The following is a 20,894-nucleotide window of genomic DNA, read 5'->3' on the forward strand; positions in this document are numbered from 1 at the left end:
GTGTGTGGTCATTGAAAGCTGAGGTTGGATAACTCACAGGGTGAGGTGTGTGGTCATCGTGCTGAGGTTGGATAACTCACAGGGTGAGGTGTGTGGTCATCGTGCTGAGGTTGGATAACTCAGAGGGTGAGGTGTGTGGTCATCGTGCTGAGGTTGGATAACTCACAGGGTGAGGTGTGTGGTCATTGAAAGCTGAGGTTGGATAACTCACAGGGTGAGGTGTGTGGTCATTGAAAGCTGAGGTTGGATAACTCACAGGGTGAGGTGTGTGGTCATTGAAAGCTGAGGTTGGATAACTCACAGGGTGAGGTGTGTGGTCATTGAAAGCTGAGGTTGGATAACTCACAGGGTGAGGTGTGTGGTCATTGAAAGCTGAGGTTGGATAACTCTCAGGGTGAGGTGTGTGGTCATCGTGCTGAGGTTGGATAACTCTCAGGGTGAGGTGTGTGGTCATCGTGCTGAGATTGGATAACTCACAGGGTGAGGTGTGTGGTCATTGAAAGCTGAGGTTGGATAACTCACAGGGTGAGGTGTGTGGTCATTGAAAGCTGAGGTTAGATAACTCACAGGGTGAGGTGTGTGGTCATTGAAAGCTGAGGTTGGATAACTCACAGGGTGAGGTGTGTGGTCATTGAAAGCTGAGGTTGGATAACTCTCACGGTGAGGTGTGTGGTCATCGTGCTGAGGTTGGATAACTCACAGGGTGAGGTGTGTGGTCATTGAAAGCTGAGGTTGGATAACTCACAGGGTGAGGTGTGTGGTCATCGTGCTGAGGTTAGATAACTCACAGGGTGAGGTGTGTGGTCATTGAAAGCTGAGGTTAGATAACTCACAGGGTGAGGTGTGTGGTCATCGTGCTGAGGTTGGATAACTCACAGGGTGAGGTGTGTGGTCATCGTGCTGAGGTTGGATAACTCACAGGGTGAGGTGTGTGGTCATCGAGCTGAGGTTGGATAACTCACAGGGTGAGGTGTGTGGTCATTGAAAGCTGAGGTTGGATAACTCACAGGGTGAGGTGTGTGGTCATTGAAAGCTGAGGTTGGATAACTCACAGGGTGAGGTGTGTGGTCATCGTGCTGAGGTTGGATAACTCACAGGGTGAGGTGTGTGGTCATTGAAAGCTGAGGTTGGATAACTCACAGGGTGAGGTGTGTGGTCATCGTGCTGAGGTTGGATAACTCACAGGGTGAGGTGTGTGGTCATTGAAAGCTGAGGTTGGATAACTCACAGGGTGAGGTGTGTGGTCATCGTGCTGAGGTTGGATAACTCACAGGGTGAGGTGTGTGGTCATCGTGCTGAGGTTGGATAACTCACAGGGTGAGGTGTGTGGTCATTGAAAGCTGAGGTTGGATAACTCACAGGGTGAGGTGTGTGGTCATCGTGCTGAGGTTGGATAACTCACAGGGTGAGGTGTGTGGTCATTGAAAGCTGAGGTTGGATAACTCACAGGGTGAGGTGTGTGGTCATCGTGCTGAGGTTGGATAACTCACAGGGTGAGGTGTGTGGTCATTGAAAGCTGAGGTTGGATAACTCACAGGGTGAGGTGTGTGGTCATCGTGCTGAGGTTGGATAACTCACAGGGTGAGGTGTGTGGTCATCGTGCTGAGGTTGGATAACTCACAGGGTGAGGTGTGTGGTCATCGTGCTGAGGTTGGATAACTCACAGGGTGAGGTGTGTGGTCATCGTGCTGAGGTTGGATAACTCACAGGGTGAGGTGTGTGGTCATCGTGCTGAGGTTGGATAACTCACAGGGTGAGGTGTGTGGTCATCGTGCTGAGGTTGGATAACTCACAGGGTGAGGTGTGTGGTCATTGTGCTGAGGTTGGATAACTCACAGGGTGAGGTGTGTGGTCATCGTGCTGAGGTTGGATAACTCACAGGGTGAGGTGTGTGGTCATTGAAAGCTGAGGTTGGATAACTCACAGGGTGAGGTGTGTGGTCATCGTGCTGAGGTTGGATAACTCACAGGGTGAGGTGTGTGGTCATCGTGCTGAGGTTGGATAACTCACAGGGTGAGGTGTGTGGTCATCGTGCTGAGGTTGGATAACTCACAGGGTGAGGTGTGTGGTCATCGTGCTGAGGTTGGATAACTCACAGGGTGAGGTGTGTGGTCATCGTGCTGAGGTTGGATAACTCACAGGGTGAGGTGTGTGGTCATCGTGCTGAGGTTGGATAACTCACACGGTGAGGTGTGTGGTCATCGTGCTGAGGTTGGATAACTCACAGGGTGAGGTGTGTGGTCATCGTGCTGAGGTTGGATAACTCACAGGGTGAGGTGTGTGGTCATTGAAAGCTGAGGTTGGATAACTCACAGGGTGAGGTGTGTGGTCATTGAAAGCTGAGGTTGGATAACTCACAGCGTGAGGTGTGTGGTCATCGTGCTGAGGTTGGATAACTCACAGGGTGAGGTGTGTGGTCATTGAGCTGAGGTTGGATAACTCACAGGGTGAGGTGTGTGGTCATCGTGCTGAGGTTAGATAACTCACAGGGTGAGGTGTGTGGTCATTGAAAGCTGAGGTTAGATAACTCACAGGGTGAGGTGTGTGGTCATTGAGCTGAGGTTGGATAACTCACAGGGTGAGGTGTGTGGTCATCGTGCTGAGGTTGGATAACTCACAGGGTGAGGTGTGTGGTCATCGTGCTGAGGTTGGATAACTCACAGGGTGAGGTGTGTGGTCATTGAGCTGAGGTTGGATAACTCACAGGGTGAGGTGTGTGGTCATTGAAAGCTGAGGTTGGATAACTCACAGGGTGAGGTGTGTGGTCATTGAAAGCTGAGGTTGGATAACTCTCAGGGTGAGGTGTGTGGTCATCGTGCTGAGGTTGGATAACTCACAGGGTGAGGTGTGTGGTCATTGAAAGCTGAGGTTGGATAACTCACAGGGTGAGGTGTGTGGTCATCGTGCTGAGGTTGGATAACTCACAGGGTGAGGTGTGTGGTCATCGTGCTGAGGTTGGATAACTCACAGGGTGAGGTGTGTGGTCATTGAAAGCTGAGGTTGGATAACTCACAGGGTGAGGTGTGTGGTCATCGTGCTGAGGTTGGATAACTCACAGGGTGAGGTGTGTGGTCATCGTGCTGAGGTTGGATAACTCACAGGGTGAGGTGTGTGGTCATTGAAAGCTGAGGTTGGATAACTCACAGGGTGAGGTGTGTGGTCATTGAAAGCTGAGGTTGGATAACTCACAGGGTGAGGTGTGTGGTCATCGTGCTGAGGTTGGATAACTCACAGGGTGAGGTGTGTGGTCATCGTGCTGAGGTTGGATAACTCACAGGGTGAGGTGTGTGGTCATCGTGCTGAGGTTGGATAACTCACAGGGTGAGGTGTGTGGTCATCGTGCTGAGGTTGGATAACTCACAGGGTGAGGTGTGTGGTCATCGTGCTGAGGTTGGATAACTCACAGGGTGAGGTGTGTGGTCATCGAGCTGAGGTTAGATAACTCACAGGGTGAGGTGTGTGGTCATCGTGCTGAGGTTGGATAACTCACAGGGTGAGGTGTGTGGTCATTGAAAGCTGAGGTTGGATAACTCACAGGGTGAGGTGTGTGGTCATTGAAAGCTGAGGTTGGATAACTCACAGGGTGAGGTGTGTGGTCATCGTGCTGAGGTTAGATAACTCACAGGGTGAGGTGTGTGGTCATCGTGCTGAGGTTGGATAACTCACAGGGTGAGGTGTGTGGTCATCGTGCTGAGGTTGGATAACGCACAGGGTGAGGTGTGTGGTCATTGAAAGCTGAGGTTGGATAACTCACAGGGTGAGGTGTGTGGTCATCGTGCTGAGGTTGGATAACTCACAGGGTGAGGTGTGTGGTCATCGTGCTGAGGTTAGATAACTCACAGGGTGAGGTGTGTGGTCATCGTGCTGAGGTTGGATAACTCACAGGGTGAGGTGTGTGGTCATCGTGCTGAGGTTGGATAACTCTCACGGTGAGGTGTGTGGTCATTGAAAGCTGAGGTTGGATAACTCACAGGGTGAGGTGTGTGGTCATCGTGCTGAGGTTGGATAACTCACAGCGTGAGGTGTGTGGTCATTGAAAGCTGAGGTTGGATAACTCACAGGGTGAGGTGTGTGGTCATTGAAAGCTGAGATTGGATAACTCACAGGGTGAGGTGTGTGGTCATTGAAAGCTGAGGTTGGATAACTCTCAGGGTGAGGTGTGTGGTCATCGTGCTGAGGTTGGATAACTCACAGGGTGAGGTGTGTGGTCATTGAAAGCTGAGGTTGGATAACTCACAGGGTGAGGTGTGTGGTCATTGAAAGCTGAGGTTGGATAACTCACAGGGTGAGGTGTGTGGTCATCGTGCTGAGGTTGGATAACTCACAGGGTGAGGTGTGTGGTCATCGTGCTGAGGTTGGATAACTCACAGGGTGAGGTGTGTGGTCATCGTGCTGAGGTTGGATAACTCACAGGGTGAGGTGTGTGGTCATCGTGCTGAGGTTGGATAACTCAGAGGGTGAGGTGTGTGGTCATCGTGCTGAGGTTGGATAACTCACAGGGTGAGGTGTGTGGTCATCGTGCTGAGATTGGATAACTCACAGGGTGAGGTGTGTGGTCATTGAAAGCTGAGGTTGGATAACTCACAGGGTGAGGTGTGTGGTCATTGAAAGCTGAGGTTGGATAACTCACAGGGTGAGGTGTGTGGTCATTGAAAGCTGAGGTTGGATAACTCACAGGGTGAGGTGTGTGGTCATTGTGCTGAGGTTGGATAACTCACAGGGTGAGGTGTGTGGTCATCGAGCTGAGGTTGGATAACTCACAGGGTGAGGTGTGTGGTCATTGAAAGCTGAGGTTGGATAACTCACAGGGTGAGGTGTGTGGTCATTGAAAGCTGAGGTTGGATAACTCACAGGGTGAGGTGTGTGGTCATCGTGCTGAGGTTGGATAACTCTCAGGGTGAGGTGTGTGGTCATCGTGCTGAGGTTGGATAACTCACAGGGTGAGGTGTGTGGTCATTGAAAGCTGAGGTTGGATAACTCTCAGGGTGAGGTGTGTGGTCATCGTGCTGAGGTTGGATAACTCACAGGGTGAGGTGTGTGGTCATTGAAAGCTGAGGTTGGATAACTCACAGGGTGAGGTGTGTGGTCATTGAAAGCTGAGGTTGGATAACACACAGGGTGAGGTGTGTGGTCATTGAAAGCTGAGGTTGGATAACTCACAGGGTGAGGTGTGTGGTCATCGTGCTGAGGTTGGATAACTCACAGGGTGAGGTGTGTGGTCATTGAAAGCTGAGGTTGGATAACTCACAGGGTGAGGTGTGTGGTCATTGAAAGCTGAGGTTGGATAACTCACAGGGTGAGGTGTGTGGTCATCGTGCTGAGGTTGGATAACTCACAGGGTGAGGTGTGTGGTCATCGTGCTGAGGTTGGATAACTCACAGGGTGAGGTGTGTGGTCATCGTGCTGAGGTTGGATAACTCACAGGGTGAGGTGTGTGGTCATCGAGCTGAGGTTGGATAACTCACAGGGTGAGGTGTGTGGTCATCGTGCTGAGGTTGGATAACTCACAGGGTGAGGTGTGTGGTCATCGTGCTGAGGTTGGATAACTCACAGGGTGAGGTGTGTGGTCATCGTGCTGAGGTTGGATAACTCACAGGGTGAGGTGTGTGGTCATCGAGCTGAGGTTGGATAACTCACAGGGTGAGGTGTGTGGTCATCGTGCTGAGGTTGGATAACTCTCACGGTGAGGTGTGTGGTCATTGTGCTGAGGTTGGATAACTCTCACGGTGAGGTGTGTGGTCATCGTGCTGAGGTTGGATAACTCACAGGGTGAGGTGTGTGGTCATTGAAAGCTGAGGTTGGATAACTCACAGGGTGAGGTGTGTGGTCATTGAAAGCTGAGGTTAGATAACTCACAGGGTGAGGTGTGTGGTCATCGTGCTGAGGTTGGATAACTCACAGGGTGAGGTGTGTGGTCATCGTGCTGAGGTTGGATAACTCACAGGGTGAGGTGTGTGGTCATTGAAAGCTGAGGTTGGATAACTCACAGGGTGAGGTGTGTGGTCATCGTGCTGAGGTTGGATAACTCACAGGGTGAGGTGTGTGGTCATCGTGCTGAGGTTGGATAACTCACAGGGTGAGGTGTGTGGTCATCGTGCTGAGGTTGGATAACGCACAGGGTGAGGTGTGTGGTCATTGAAAGCTGAGGTTGGATAACTCACAGGGTGAGGTGTGTGGTCATTGAAAGCTGAGGTTGGATAACTCACAGGGTGAGGTGTGTGGTCATCGTGCTGAGGTTGGATAACTCACAGGGTGAGGTGTGTGGTCATCGTGCTGAGGTTGGATAACTCTCAGGGTGAGGTGTGTGGTCATCGTGCTGAGGTTGGATAACTCACAGGGTGAGGTGTGTGGTCATCGTGCTGAGGTTGGATAACTCACAGGGTGAGGTGTGTGGTCATTGAAAGCTGAGGTTGGATAACTCTCACGGTGAGGTGTGTGGTCATCGTGCTGAGGTTGGATAACTCACAGGGTGAGGTGTGTGGTCATTGAAAGCTGAGGTTGGATAACTCACAGGGTGAGGTGTGTGGTCATTGAAAGCTGAGGTTGGATAACTCACAGCGTGAGGTGTGTGGTCATCGTGCTGAGGTTGGATAACTCACAGGGTGAGGTGTGTGGTCATTGAAAGCTGAGGTTGGATAACTCTCAGGGTGAGGTGTGTGGTCATTGAAAGCTGAGGTTGGATAACTCTCAGGGTGAGGTGTGTGGTCATCGTGCTGAGGTTGGATAACTCACAGGGTGAGGTGTGTGGTCATCGTGCTGAGGTTGGATAACTCACAGGGTGAGGTGTGTGGTCATTGAAAGCTGAGGTTGGATAACTCTCAGGGTGAGGTGTGTGGTCATCGTGCTGAGGTTGGATAACTCACAGGGTGAGGTGTGTGGTCATTGAAAGCTGAGGTTGGATAACTCTCAGGGTGAGGTGTGTGGTCATTGAAAGCTGAGGTTGGATAACTCTCAGGGTGAGGTGTGTGGTCATCGTGCTGAGGTTGGATAACTCACAGGGTGAGGTGTGTGGTCATCGTGCTGAGGTTGGATAACTCTCACGGTGAGGTGTGTGGTCATCGTGCTGAGGTTGGATAACTCTCAGGGTGAGGTGTGTGGTCATTGAAAGCTGAGGTTGGATAACTCACAGGGTGAGGTGTGTGGTCATTGAAAGCTGAGGTTGGATAACTCACAGGGTGAGGTGTGTGGTCATTGTGCTGAGGTTGGATAACTCACAGGGTGAGGTGTGTGGTCATCGTGCTGAGGTTGGATAACTCACAGGGTGAGGTGTGTGGTCATTGAAAGCTGAGGTTGGATAACTCACAGGGTGAGGTGTGTGGTCATTGAAAGCTGAGGTTGGATAACTCACAGGGTGAGGTGTGTGGTCATTGAAAGCTGAGGTTGGATAACTCACAGGGTGAGGTGTGTGGTCATCGTGCTGAGGTTGGATAACTCACAGGGTGAGGTGTGTGGTCATTGAGCTGAGGTTGGATAACTCACAGGGTGAGGTGTGTGGTCATCGTGCTGAGGTTGGATAACTCACAGGGTGAGGTGTGTGGTCATTGAAAGCTGAGGTTGGATAACTCTCAGGGTGAGGTGTGTGGTCATCGTGCTGAGGTTGGATAACTCACAGGGTGAGGTGTGTGGTCATTGAAAGCTGAGGTTGGATAACTCTCACGGTGAGGTGTGTGGTCATCGAGCTGAGGTTGGATAACTCACAGGGTGAGGTGTGTGGTCATCGTGCTGAGGTTGGATAACTCAGAGGGTGAGGTGGGGTGATTGAACTGTGCTGAGATGGGGAGCATGAGACAGTTCTCAATCATGTCCAGTTGAAAGAACATATCCATACCCGATACCACCACACCCAGCTCTGCCCCCAACTGCCAACGAGTGAGCCCCTTGCAGGAAGCCCAAAACAGCGAGAATTGCCAAGGCTGCTTCACTTTCTGACAAAACAACATCCCTGTCGTTCTCCTTCCTCATCAACCACCATCCGTGCCACTGTTCTGACTCCAACACCAAAGCTCTGTCTGTGCCTACATACCCCAGATCCAGCAGTGTGACTCACCCATGCTGTTCCGTGACAATATAGATTGTCGTTCCTCAGCGACTTTCATTTCCGGTCGGGGCCTAAAACAAAGGAGTAACAGGGTCACTTAGCAACGAAGGCCTGTATAACACAGGACTGTGCAACTATGGGAGAGGATTCGAAGGGACAGGATTGACGAGCATCTGGAGAAGTGTGAGTTAGCATGGCTTTGTGCGAGGCAGGTTGGGCCTCACAACCCTAATGGCTGGATCCTTTGGAAAAGTTTAGGATAGATGGGATATTCCCCAAGTTGTTACAGGAAGTGACGGAAGATCCCTTTGGCGATGATCTTTGGATCCTACTGGCTATAGGAGCAGTGCCAGAGGATTGTATGGTGGCAAATATTGTTGCTTTGTTCACAAAGGGAGTAGGGATAAGCCAGCGATTTATAAACCAGTGAGTCTTACTTCAGTGGAAGGTCAATTATCAGAGATTCTTGGAGGCAGGGTTTACGAACATTTAGAGAAGCACAATCTAATTAGGGATACTCAGCATGGCTTTGTGAGGTCATGCCTCATGAGTCTAATTGAATGCTTTTGGGGATGCAACAAAGCATATTGGTGAAGGTGGAACAGTGGATGTGGTGTGGAAGGATCTTAGTAGTTTTTGATAATGTTCCCCTTTGAAGGCTCATTCCAAAAATCAGGAAGCATGGAATCCAGGGAAACTTGACTCTGTAGATACGGAATTAGCTTCGCCATCAAAGGCGCTAGATGGAGCATATTCTGCCTGGTAGTCAGTGACCAGTGGTGTTCTAAATCCACTGCTCTTTGTGATTTGTATAAGACTTTGATGAAGAAGTGTAAGGGTGATTTAGTAAGTCTGCAGATGACATGAAAGTTGGAGATGTTGTGGACAGAGTGTAGTTTCAATGGGACTTTGAGCGGTTAACCAGTTGAGAACCCATGGTATTACAGGAAAAGTATTGGCATGGATAGAGCAATGGCTGATTGTCAGGAGGAAAGAGTGGAAATAAATGGACACACACAAAATGCTGGAGGAACTCAGCAGGCCAGGCAGCATTGATGGAAAAGAGTAAACAGTTGATGTTTCAGATCAAAAACCTTCATCAGGGATTGGGAGCTACCTTTCTCCTGCCAATCAGCCACTCTAGTCCAGGCAGCATTCTTTGTCTAGGTGGTCAAAGATGTGCAAAACTACACATAATGCTCCAAATGCAGCCTCACCAATGGCTTTGTATAACTGCAACATTATGTCCGTACTCCTAAACTTGATGCCCTGACTGATGAAGGCCAGAGTGCTACTTGTGAATTCCTCAGTGAAAGCTGATGAATGACGGGTGACCTCATTGAAACCTATCGAATATTGAAATGCCTCAATAGAGTGGATGTGGAGAGGATACTTCGTATGGTGGGATAGTCTAAGACCAGAGGACACAGCCTCAGAATAGAGGGACATCCTCTTAGAATAGAGATGAGGAGGAATTTCTTTAGTCAGAGAGCAGTGAATCTGTGGAAGATGTTGCCACAGGCAGCTGTGTTGTGGTGCTCTATGAATCTGTCAAGTCTTCAGAACATTCCTGTGGAGAGCCGAACACAACTGCTGCTGGCCCCTGAGCGGCGCAGTGACGGCTCTCTCGTGAGCCCTGGACGGAAGGAGTGGCTCACATACCTCTCGGGAAGTTCAGGCAGCTTCTCTTTCGTAACCAGATCTGCAGGAACAAAGTAATGGTGACAGCGTTAATGCAGGAACCCTCGCCAGAGTCACCTCACTGCCAGGCTACCTGGGCTCCCCAACACACCAGCCAGCCCAGGACCACATTCAGTGTCTGTGCTAATCACAAAATGGATTTGGGATGCTTGGGAATGAAAGATGACCTCTCGCTCAGATCCAGAAGATGCTTGTCTGAGTGCGTAGTCAGCGTTTGAACAGCCTCTCCTGTGCTACCTGATTTCTTTACCGACACCAAACCCATGAACACTACTCCAAGATCTGTTGCTCTTTGCACTGGTCAATTAATGTTTACATATTTCTTACTGGAACCTGTAGCAATCTCTCTGTACTGCTGCTACAAAACAACAGATTTCACGACCCAGTGTACGTCAGTGATAATGAACCTGATTCTGACACAGTGGCTTTTGGCATCGACCTTTGACCTACAATACAGAGCATAGAACAGTACAGTACAGCACAGGAAGAGCTCCTTCAGCCTATCACAGTGTTCTAAGCTAATTAAACTAGTAATTAAATGCTCAACTAAACCAATTCCATCTGCCTACACAATGTCCAATTTCTGAACGTGCCTGTGCATATCCAGAAGTCTCATAAACAACTCCATCATATTTGTGTCCACCAGCCTGTCTACCTTCAAACTAACCTATCTGTCAAAGACACATTATATGTTTTCCATCATATTAACCAGTATCAATTCCTCCCCCCACCCTCTCACCATAAGACCATAAGATATAGGAGCAGAAGTAGGTCATTCAGCCCATCGGGTCTGCTCTGCCATTCAATTGTGGCAGATCCATTTCTTCTAGTCATCCCCACTCCCCTGCCTTCATCCCATACCTTTTGATGCTCTGGTTAATCAAGAACCTATCTATCTCTGCCGTAAATGACTTGGCCTCCACAGCTGCTGGTGGCAACAAATTCCACAGATTTACCACCTTCTGACTAAAGTAATTTCTCTGCACCTGTGTTCTAAATGGACGTCCTTCAATCCTGAAGTCATGCCCTCTTGTCCTAGACTCCCTACCATGGGAAATAACTTCGCCATATCTAATCTGTTCAGGCCTTTTAACATTTGGAATGTTTCTATGAGACCCCCCCCCCCCCACCATTCTCCTGAACTCCAGGGAATACAGCCCAAGAGCTGTCAGACATTCCTCATATGGTAACCCTTCATTCCTGGATTCATTCTTGTGAATCTTCTCTGAACCCTCTCCAATGTCAGTATATCCTTCCTAAAATAAGGAGCACAATACTCCAAATATGGATTCACGAGTGCCTTATAGTCTCAACATCACATCCCTGCTCTTATATTTTATACCTCTGGAAATGAATGCCAACATTACATTCCCCTTCTTCACAACTGACTCAACCTGGAGGTTAACCTATAGGGTATCCTGCACAATAACTCCCAAATCTCTTTGCATATCTGCATTTTGAATTCTCTCTCCATCTAAATAATAATCTACCCGTTTATTTCTTCCACCAAAGTGCATGACCATACACTTTTCAACATCGTATTTCATTACCCACTTCTTTGCCTATTCCCCTAAACTAACTAAGTCTCTCTGCAGGCTCTTTGCTTCCTCAACACTACTCGCTCCTCCACCTACCTTTGTATCATCAGCAAATTTACCCACAAATTATTTAATAGCGTAGTCCAAATCATTGACATACATTGCAAAAAGCAGCGGTTCCAACACCGACCCCTGTGGAACTCCACTGGTAACCAGCAGCCAGCAGAATAGGATCCCTTTATCCCCACTCTCTTCCTTCTGCCAATCAGCCAATGATCCACCCATACTAGGAACTTCCCTGTAATTCCATGGGCTCTTATTTTGCTAAGCAGCCCCATGTGCAGTACCTTGTCAAAGACTCCTGAAAATCCAAGTACACCACATCTACTACACCTCCTTTGTCTACCCTGCTTGTAATTTCCTCAAAAAATTGCAGTAGTTTTGTCAGGCAGGATTTTCCTTTCAGGAAACCATGCTGGCTTTGGCCTATCTTGTCATGTGCCTCCAAGTACTCCATAATCTCATCCCTAACAATCAATTCCAACAACATCCCAACCACTGATGTCAGGCTAACAAGTCTATAGTTTCCTTTCTGCTGCCTCCCACCCTCCTTAAATAGCAGTTTTATCCACCCTCAGACTATTAAGCTTCCTGAGCACCTTATCAGTTGTAATTTTCACTGCACATACTTCATTTCCCTGACAATCTTGAATGTCCAGTATACTACAGATGTCTTCCACTGTGAAGACTGATTACAAAATACTCATTCAGTTCCTCGGCCATCTCTGCGTCTCTCATTGCAATACCTCCAGCATCATTTTGTATTGGCCCTATATCTACCCTTTATATCTTTTACCCTTTATATACTTAAAAAAGCTTCTAGTTTCTTCTTTGATATTGGTCACCCGCTTCCTTTCATAATTCATTTTTTCCTTCCTAATGACCTTCTTTGTTTTCTTCTGCAAGTTTTTAAAAGCTGCCCAATCCTCTATCTTCCCACTAGCTCTGGCTTCCTTGTAAGCTTTCTCTTTTGCTTTTACTTTGGTTCTGACTTCACTTGTCAGCCACGGTAGTGTCCTTCTAACATTTGAAAATTTCTTCTTATTTGGAATATATCTGTCTTGCACTTCCCTCATTTTTCACAACTCCAGCCATTGCTGCTCTGCTGACTTTCCTGCTAGTATCTCTTTGCAGTCAACTTTGGCCAGTTCCCCTCTCAGGCCATTGTAATTTACTTTATTCGACTGAAATACTGACACATTGGAATTTAGTTTCTACTTCTCAATTTTCAAAGTGAACTTGATCATACTATAATCACTGTTCCCTAAGGGTTCCTTAACCCTGAGTTCTCTTATCACCTCTGGATCATTGCACAACACCCAATCCAGCACAGTCAATCCCCCAGTGGGCACTGTGATCAGCATGAACTGGGGGTGCTCAAAGTCCTGTACCCATATTGTATTGCACAATGTCTCTGGACAGGAGTATTCCCCATCACTCACCTGTCTTGGGCCTGGTGATGAGGGAGTTGGTGTTTCCGTGCTCCAGCTGGCAGTACCCATCAATTAGGTTGGCCATGTTCTCTGCCATCGCCAGTGAAGAGGTTGTTATGGTCAGGGGCTGCATTGAACATAAGAGAGTATGAGACAACTGGAAATGTGAGATCACTACTGCACTCAGAGGTTTCCACCTGCTTCAAAAGAGCGACAGTCACACCAGTACCCAATGACCGACATCTGGAGTGAGACAGATCACCTGGGTGAGTGGTGTTGCAACAACAACCTTGCCCTCAGTGTCAGTAAGACCAAAGAATTGATTGTGGATGTCAGGGAATTGGGGGAACACACACCAGTCCTCACTGAGGGGGTCAACTGTGCAAAGGGTGAGTAATTTCAAGTTCTAGGGTGTCAAGATCTCTCAAGATCAGTCCTGGGCCTAACACATTGATGCAATTGCAAAGAAAGCATGACAGTGGCTATATTCAATTCAGAGTTTGAGGAGAGACTTTGCTCAGAAAGGCAGCATCCATTATTAAAGACCTCCAGCACCCAGGACATGCCCTTTTCTCATTGTCACCATCGGGTAGGAGATACAGAAGCCTGAAAGCACACACTCAGCGATTCAGGAACAGCTTCTTCCCCTCCGCCATCTAATTCCTAAATGGACATTGAAGCTTTGGACACTACCTCACTTGTTTTAATATACAGTATTTCTGTTTTTGCACATTTTAAAAAAATAATCTATTCAATATATGTAATTGATTTACTTGTTTATTTATTATGTTTTATTTTATTTCTTATTATTTATTTTTTTCTCTCTCTCTGCTAGATTATGTATGGCATTGAACTGCTGCTGCTAAGTTAACAAATTTCACGTCATTTGCCAGTGATAAGAAACCCAATTCTGATTCTGTCTCCAAAGACACTCAAAACTTTCAAGAGATGAATGATGGAGAGCATTCTGACTGGTTGTATCATCGTCTGGTATGGAAGGGCCACAGCACAGAGACAGAAAGAGCTGCAGAAAGTTGTAAACTCAGCCTGCTCCATCATGGGCACTAGCCTCCACACCATCGAGGACATCTTCAAAAGGTGATGCTTCAAAAAGGCAACTTCCATCATTAAGGAATCCCATGACCAAGGGCATGCCTTCTTCTCATTGCTAACATCAAGGAGGAGGTACAGGAGCCTGAAGCCACACACCCAATGTTTTAGGAACAGCTCTATTGCCTTCACCATCAGATTTCTGAGACCATTAATACTATCTTCTTCATCTTTTTGTACTACTTAATTAATTTATTTTTACTTATGCAGTGGGGTTCCAAAGAGAGAGTAGATGTGGATGACATCCCAGCCCAGCATTCCTAATGACCAGCGCTACTTATTGTTTTTGTATTAAAATGCTTTTGTAGGATGTTCAAGTTCATTTATTGTTACATTTTAGCTTGTGTTATACAGTTACTGTATTCACTTGTGAGTTTGTGGGCTACCCTGACTGTAACTGAGTGTGTTACAATCACCTCCTCTGTCTGCATTTCAGTGAGTGATGACCTTCCTCACGTCATCGTGCCTGGTCTGTTTTTGTGTTTGTTGCAATAAAGACGTCAGTCGAGTTAAACGAACTTTTCTCATCTGTCATCATGGACCACTACAACACTATTTATTGTAATTTGTAGGTTTTTTTTATTATGCATTGCACTGTACTGCTGCCAGAAAACAACAAGTTTCATGACTACGTCATTGATAATAAACCTGATTCTCACAGTGGACCAGGAGCCAGTTAATGAGAAGTAATGATTCCGTAATTTAGAGGAGCAGAATTAGGCCATCGAGTCTGCTCCGTCATTCTGTCATGACTGACTTATCATCCCTCTCAACTAGTCTCCTGCCTACTCCCCATAGACTTAGATGCTCTGACTAACCAAGAATCTATCAACTTCCTCTTTAAGTATACTCAATAATTTGGCCTCCACAGACATCACAATGAATTCCACAGATTCACCACCCTCTGGCTAAAAATATTTCTCCTTTTCTCTGTTCGAATTGCAAGTCCCTCTATTCCCAGTTTGGCAAAAAATAAACCAGGGAAGGTAGTGCACCCGTAGCCGACAAGGGAAATTAGTGATAGTATCAAGTCCAAAGAAGAAACATATAAATTAGCAAAAAAAAGCAGCACACCTGAGGACTGGGAGAAATGCAGAGTCCAGCAGAGGAGGACAAAGGGCTTAATTAGGAAAGGGAAAAAAGATTATGAGAGAAAGCTGGCAGGGAACATAAAAACTGACTGTAAAAGCTTTTATAGATACGTGAAAAGAAAAAGATTGGTCAAGACATATGTAGGTCCTTTACAGTCAGAAACAGGTGAATTGATCATAGGGAACAAAGACATGGCAGACCAATTGAACAATTATTTTGGTTCTGTCTTCACTAAGGAGGACATAAATAATCTTCCGGAAATAGTAAGGGACCGAGGGTCTAGTGAGATGGAGGAACTGAGGGAAATACATGTTAGTAGGGAAGTGGTGTTAGGTAAATTGAAGGGATTAAAGGCAGATAAATCCCCAGGGCCAGATGGTCTGCATCCCAGAGTGCTTAAGGAAGTAGCCCAAGAAATAGTGGATGCATTAGTGATAATTTTTCAAAACTCCTTAGATTCTTGATTAGTTCCTGAGGATTGGAGGGTGGCTAATGTAACCCCACTTTTTAAAACAGTAGGGAGAGAGAAACCGGGGAATTATAGACTGGTTAAGTCTGACATCGGTGGTGGGGAAAATGCTAGAGTCGGTTATCAAAGATGTGATAACAGCACATTTGGAAAGAGGTGAAATCATCGGACAAAGTCAGCATGGATTTGTGAAAGGAAAATCATGTCTGACGAATCTTATAGAATTTTTTGAAGATGTAACTAATAGAGTGGATAGGGGAGAGCCAATGGATGTGGTATAGTTAGATTTTCAAAAGGCTTTTGATAAGGTCCCACACAGGAGATTAGTGTGCAAACTTAAAGTACACAGTATTGGGGGTATGGTATTGATGAGGATAGAGAATTGGTTGGCAGACAAGAAGCAAAGAGTGGGAGTAAATGGGACCTTTTCAGATTGGCAGGCAGTGACTAGTGGGGTACCGCAAGGCTCGGTGCTGGGACCCCAGTTGTTTACAATATATATTAGTGATTTAGACGAGGGAATTAAATGCAGCATCTCCAAGTTTGCAGATGACACGAAGCTGGGCGGCGGTGTTAGCTGTGAGGAGGATGCTAAAAGGATGCAAGGTGACTTGGATAGGTTAGGTGAGTGGGCAAATTCATGGCAGATGCAATTTAATGTGGATAAATGTGAGGTTATCCACTTTGGTTGCAAGAACAGGAAAACAAATTATTATCTGAACGGTGGCCGATTAGGAAAAGGGGAGTTGCAACGAGACCTGGGTGTCATTGTACACCAGTCGTTGAAGGTGGGCATGCAGGTACAGCAGGCGGTGAAAAAGGCAAATGGTATGTTGGCATTCATAGTGAAAGGATTCGAGTACAGGAGCAGGGAGGTTCTACTGCAGTTGTACAAGGCCTTGGTGAGACAGCACCTAGAGTACTGTGTGCAGTTTTAATCTGAGGAAAGACATTCTTGCCATAGAGGGAGCACAGAGAAGGTTCACCAGATTGATTCCTGGGATGGCAGGACTTTCATATGAAGAAAGACTGGGTCAACTAGGCTTATACTCACTGGAATTTAGAAGATTGAGGGGGGATCTTATTGAAATGTATAAAATTCTAAAGGGATTGGACAGGCTAGATGCAGGAAGATTGTTTCCGATGTTGGGGAAGTCCAGAACGAGGGGTCACAGTCTAAGGATAAAGGGGAAGCTTTTTAGGACCAAGATGAGGAAAAACTTCTTCACACAGAGAGTGGTGAATCTGTGGAATTCTCTGCCACAGGAAACAGTTGAGGCCAATTCATTGGCTATATTTAAGAGGGAGTTAGATATGGCCCTTGTGGCTAAAGGGATTGGGGGTATGGAGAGAAAGCAGGTACAGGGTTCTGAGTTGGATGATCAGCCATGATCATACTGAATGGTGGTGCAGGCTCAAAGGGCCAAATGGCCTACTCCTGCACCTATTTTCTATGTTTCTATGTTTCTGAGGCTGTGCCCTCTGGTTCTAGACTCCTCCCCTCTAAGAAACATCTGCTTCATGTCCATTCTATCAATGCATTTCAATATTTGTTATATTTCAGTGAGATCCCCCTTCAATTCATCTAAACTCCAGTAAATACAAAACTCTTCAAATTTGAAGAGCCATCAAATTCTTCTCATACATTTATTCTTTCATTCCAGGCATTACTCTTGTGAACCTCCTCTGGATGGCCTCCAAAGCCAGCACATCTTTTCTTAGATAAGGGGCCTAAAATTGCTCACAATACACCTTGTACGGTGTTGCCAATGTCCTGTAAAGCCTCAGGGTACATCCTTGCCTTTATATTCTAATCCCCGGAGTCTGTACTCCCTGTTCATAGATTCCTCACTAGAAAGGCAGAGTTCATAATGTATAATTCCCAAAGACCAATTCCCCTCAAATTCCCACTAGACCCATTCCTAAAGGACCAACCCCGAAACCACATAAATCCCACAAAACCACATCCCAATGAACCAACCACTTCACTTTCCAATTAAACCCAATCCCAACAGACCAACTCCCCTCACATTCCCACTAAACCCATTCCCAACAGACCTACTCCCTTCATATTCCCACTAAACCCAATCCCAACAGACCAACTCCCCTCACATTCCCACTAAACCCATTCCCAACAGATCAACTCCCTTCATATTCCCACTGAACCCAATCCCAACAGACCAACTCCGTTCATATTCCCACTGAACCCAATCCCAACAGACCTACTCCCTTCATATTCCCACTAAACCCAATCCCAACAGATCAACTCCCTTCACATTCCCACTGAACCCATTCCCAACAGACCTACTCCCTTCATATTCCCACTAAACCCAATCCCAACAGACCAACTCCCTTCATATTCCTACTAAACCCAATCCCAACAGATCAATTCCCTTCATATTCCCACTGAACCCAATCCCAACAGGCCAGCTCCCTTGACATTCCCACTAAGTACAATCCAAATGGATTCACACATTCAATTCCCCACATGGAAAGTGTTCTAACTGGTTATGTGCTCGCTTGCTATGGAGTCTCCAATGCACAGAATCCCAAGAGGCTGCAAAGGCCTGTAGACTCGGTCTGCTCCATCATGGCCACTGGCCTCCCCACCACTGAGGACATCTTCAAAAGGCAATGCTTCAAGGAGGCAACATCCATCATCCAGGACCCTCACCGCTTTGGACAAATCCTCTTTGCATTACTATCATCAGGGAGGTGTTACCTGCACCTAACATTTAAGCTTCTTCCATCAGATTCAAACACGAGGAAATCTGCAGATGCTGGAAATTCAAACAACACACACAAAATGCTGGTGGAACACAGCAGGACAGGCAGCATCTATAGGGAGAAGCACTGTCAATGTTTCCAGCCGAGACCTTTCGTCAGGACTGAATCTTCCATCAGATTACTGGGCAGTCCATGAGCCCATGAACACTACACTGGCGTTCCTCTCTTTGTGCTCTATTTACTTGTGATTTATGGAATTTTATGTATTGCCCTGTACTGCTGCCGCAAAACAGCGGTGTATTTCACGTCACTGTAGTGATAACAGGCATGATTTCTGGTGGAGAAACTTACCTGGGAAGCCCCGCTGATCTCCAGTTGAAGCAAAGCTTTTGTGCTGTTCTCTGAATGAACTGATTTGATGGAGAGAATCTGTGAGAACTCGGCCAAGCTGATGGGCTGTACACAAACGAAGAACAAGATAACAGTTCATTCCTCTTTGGGGAATACTTAGTTTAACCTTTAATCATCATCATCTGACAGATTGCACAGGATAGAGGGCAATATGGTAGTGGAGTGGTTAGCATAATAGTCTACGTCAGCCATCCGGGTTCAATTCCCTCTGCTACCTGTAAGGAGTTTGTACATTCTCCCCGTGATGGGGTTCTCCGAATTTCTTTGACGATGCAAAGATGTATGGGTAAGGGTTAGGAAGTTGTGGGAGTACCATGCTGGTGCCGAGAAGTGTGGCGGAACTTGTAGGCTGCCTCTGGCACATGCTCAAACGGTGTCGCTCATTCATGCAAACAACGTATTTCATTGTATGTCTCAAGTTTCGATATCCATGTGATAAATAAAACTAATTTAATCTAATCACAGAAAGGGACCCTGAAGCCCACAATGCAAGTATGAGTACACAGGAGGGATTTCTCCCATGGGGAAGTTACCGGTTCACGTCTGCCTGGGATAAACTGAAGTGATACTGGTGGTTTCCTGCTACCCATTATATACAGATCCTTCCTTGTCAGAGGCCACACTCATCTGTTAACTTCAACTGAGTCTAAGGGGAGCATTCTGACTGCAACACTACCTAGTACTGAGGGGGCAGAATACAGGACCTAGTACTGAGGGGGCAGTATACAGGACCTAGTACTGAGGGGGCAGTATACAGGACCTAGTACTGAGGGGGCAGTATACAGGACCTAGTACTGAGGGGGCAGTATACAGGACCTAGTACTGAGGGGGCAGTATACAGGACCTAGTACTGAGGGGGCAGTATACAGGACCTAGTACTGAGGGGGCAGGATACAGGACCTAGTACTGAGGGGGCAGTATACAGGACCTAGTACTGAGGGGGCAGTATACAGGACCTAGTACTGAGGGGGCAGTATACAGGACCTAGTACTGAGGGGGCAGTATACAGGACCTAGTACTGAGGGGGCAGTATACAGGACCTAGTACTGAGGGGGCAGTATACAGGACCTAGTACTGAGGGGGCAGTATACAGGACCTAGTACTGAGGGGGCAGTATACAGGACCTAGTACTGAGGGGGCAGTATACAGGACCTAGTACTGAGGGGGCAGTATACAGGACCTAGTACTGAGGGGGCAGTATACAGGACCTAGTACTGAGGGGGCAGTATACAGGACCTAGTACTGAGGGGGCAGTATACAGGACCTAGTACTGAGGGGGCAGTATACAGGACCTAGTACTGAGGGGGCAGTATACAGGACCTAGTACTGAGGGGGCAGTATACAGGATCTAGTACTGAGGGGGCAGTATACAGGACCTAGTACTGAGGGGGCAGTATACAGGACCTAGTACTGAGGGGGCAGTATACAGGACCTAGTACTGAGGGGGCAGGATACAGGACCTAGTACTGAGGGGGCAGGATACAGGACCTAGTACTGAGGGGGCAGTATACAGGACCTAGTACTGAGGGGGCAGGATACAGGACCTAGTACTGAGGGGGCAGTATACAGGACCTAGTACTGAGGGGGCAGGATACAGGACCTAGTACTGAGGGGGCAGTATACAGGACCTAGTACTGAGGGGGCAGGATACAGGACCTAGTACTGAGGGGGCAGTATACAGGACCTAGTACTGAGGGGGCAGTATACAGGACCTAGTACTGAGGGGGCAGTATACAGGATCTAGTACTGAGGGGGCAGTATACAGGACCTAGTACTGAGGGGGCAGTATACAGGACCTAGTACTGAGGGGGCAGTATACAGGACCTAGTACTGAGGGGGCAATATACAGGACCTAGTACTGAGGGGGCAGTATACAGGACCTAGTACTGAGGGGGCAGTATACAGGACCTAGTACTGAGGGGGCAGTATACAGGACCTAGTACTGAGGGGGCAGTATACAGGACCTAGTACTGAGGGGGCAGTATACAGGACCTAGTACTGAGGGGGCAGGATACAGGACCTAGTACTGAGGGGGCAGTATACAGGACCTAGTACTGAGGGGGCAGGATACAGGACCTAGTACTGAGGGGGCAGTATACAGGACCTAGTACTGAGGGGGCAGTATACAGGACCTAGTACTGAGGGGGCAGGATACAGGACCTAGTACTGAGGGGGCAGTATACAGGACCTAGTACTGAGGGGGCAGGATACAGGACCTAGTACTGAGGGGGCAGTATACAGGACCTAGTACTGAGGGGGCAGTATACAGGACCTAGTACTGAGGGGGCAGTATACAGGATCTAGTACTGAGGGGG

General features: G+C 47.5%; 1 protein-coding gene across 5 annotated transcripts in view; it reads right to left on the reverse strand.

Moving 5' to 3' along the window:
• Positions 1 to 20,894, reverse strand: part of ptk2ba (protein tyrosine kinase 2 beta, a) — a 247,775-nt gene that overhangs the window by 106,386 nt on the left and 120,495 nt on the right. For all 5 annotated transcript variants that reach the window (XM_059985434.1, XM_059985435.1, XM_059985437.1 and 2 more), the window contains exons 10-13: positions 18,520 to 18,624; positions 12,780 to 12,897; positions 9,701 to 9,740; positions 8,048 to 8,109 (exon numbers count right to left, since the gene is read on the reverse strand). In XM_059985434.1, coding sequence (XP_059841417.1) covers positions 8,048 to 8,109; positions 9,701 to 9,740; positions 12,780 to 12,897; positions 18,520 to 18,624 — 325 coding nt within the window. The remainder of the gene's footprint in view (positions 1 to 8,047; positions 8,110 to 9,700; positions 9,741 to 12,779; positions 12,898 to 18,519; positions 18,625 to 20,894) is intronic.

The sequence above is a fragment of the Hypanus sabinus genome, chromosome 12 (assembly GCF_030144855.1).
Source record: "Hypanus sabinus isolate sHypSab1 chromosome 12, sHypSab1.hap1, whole genome shotgun sequence".
Classification (NCBI taxonomy): domain Eukaryota; kingdom Metazoa; phylum Chordata; class Chondrichthyes; order Myliobatiformes; family Dasyatidae; genus Hypanus; species Hypanus sabinus.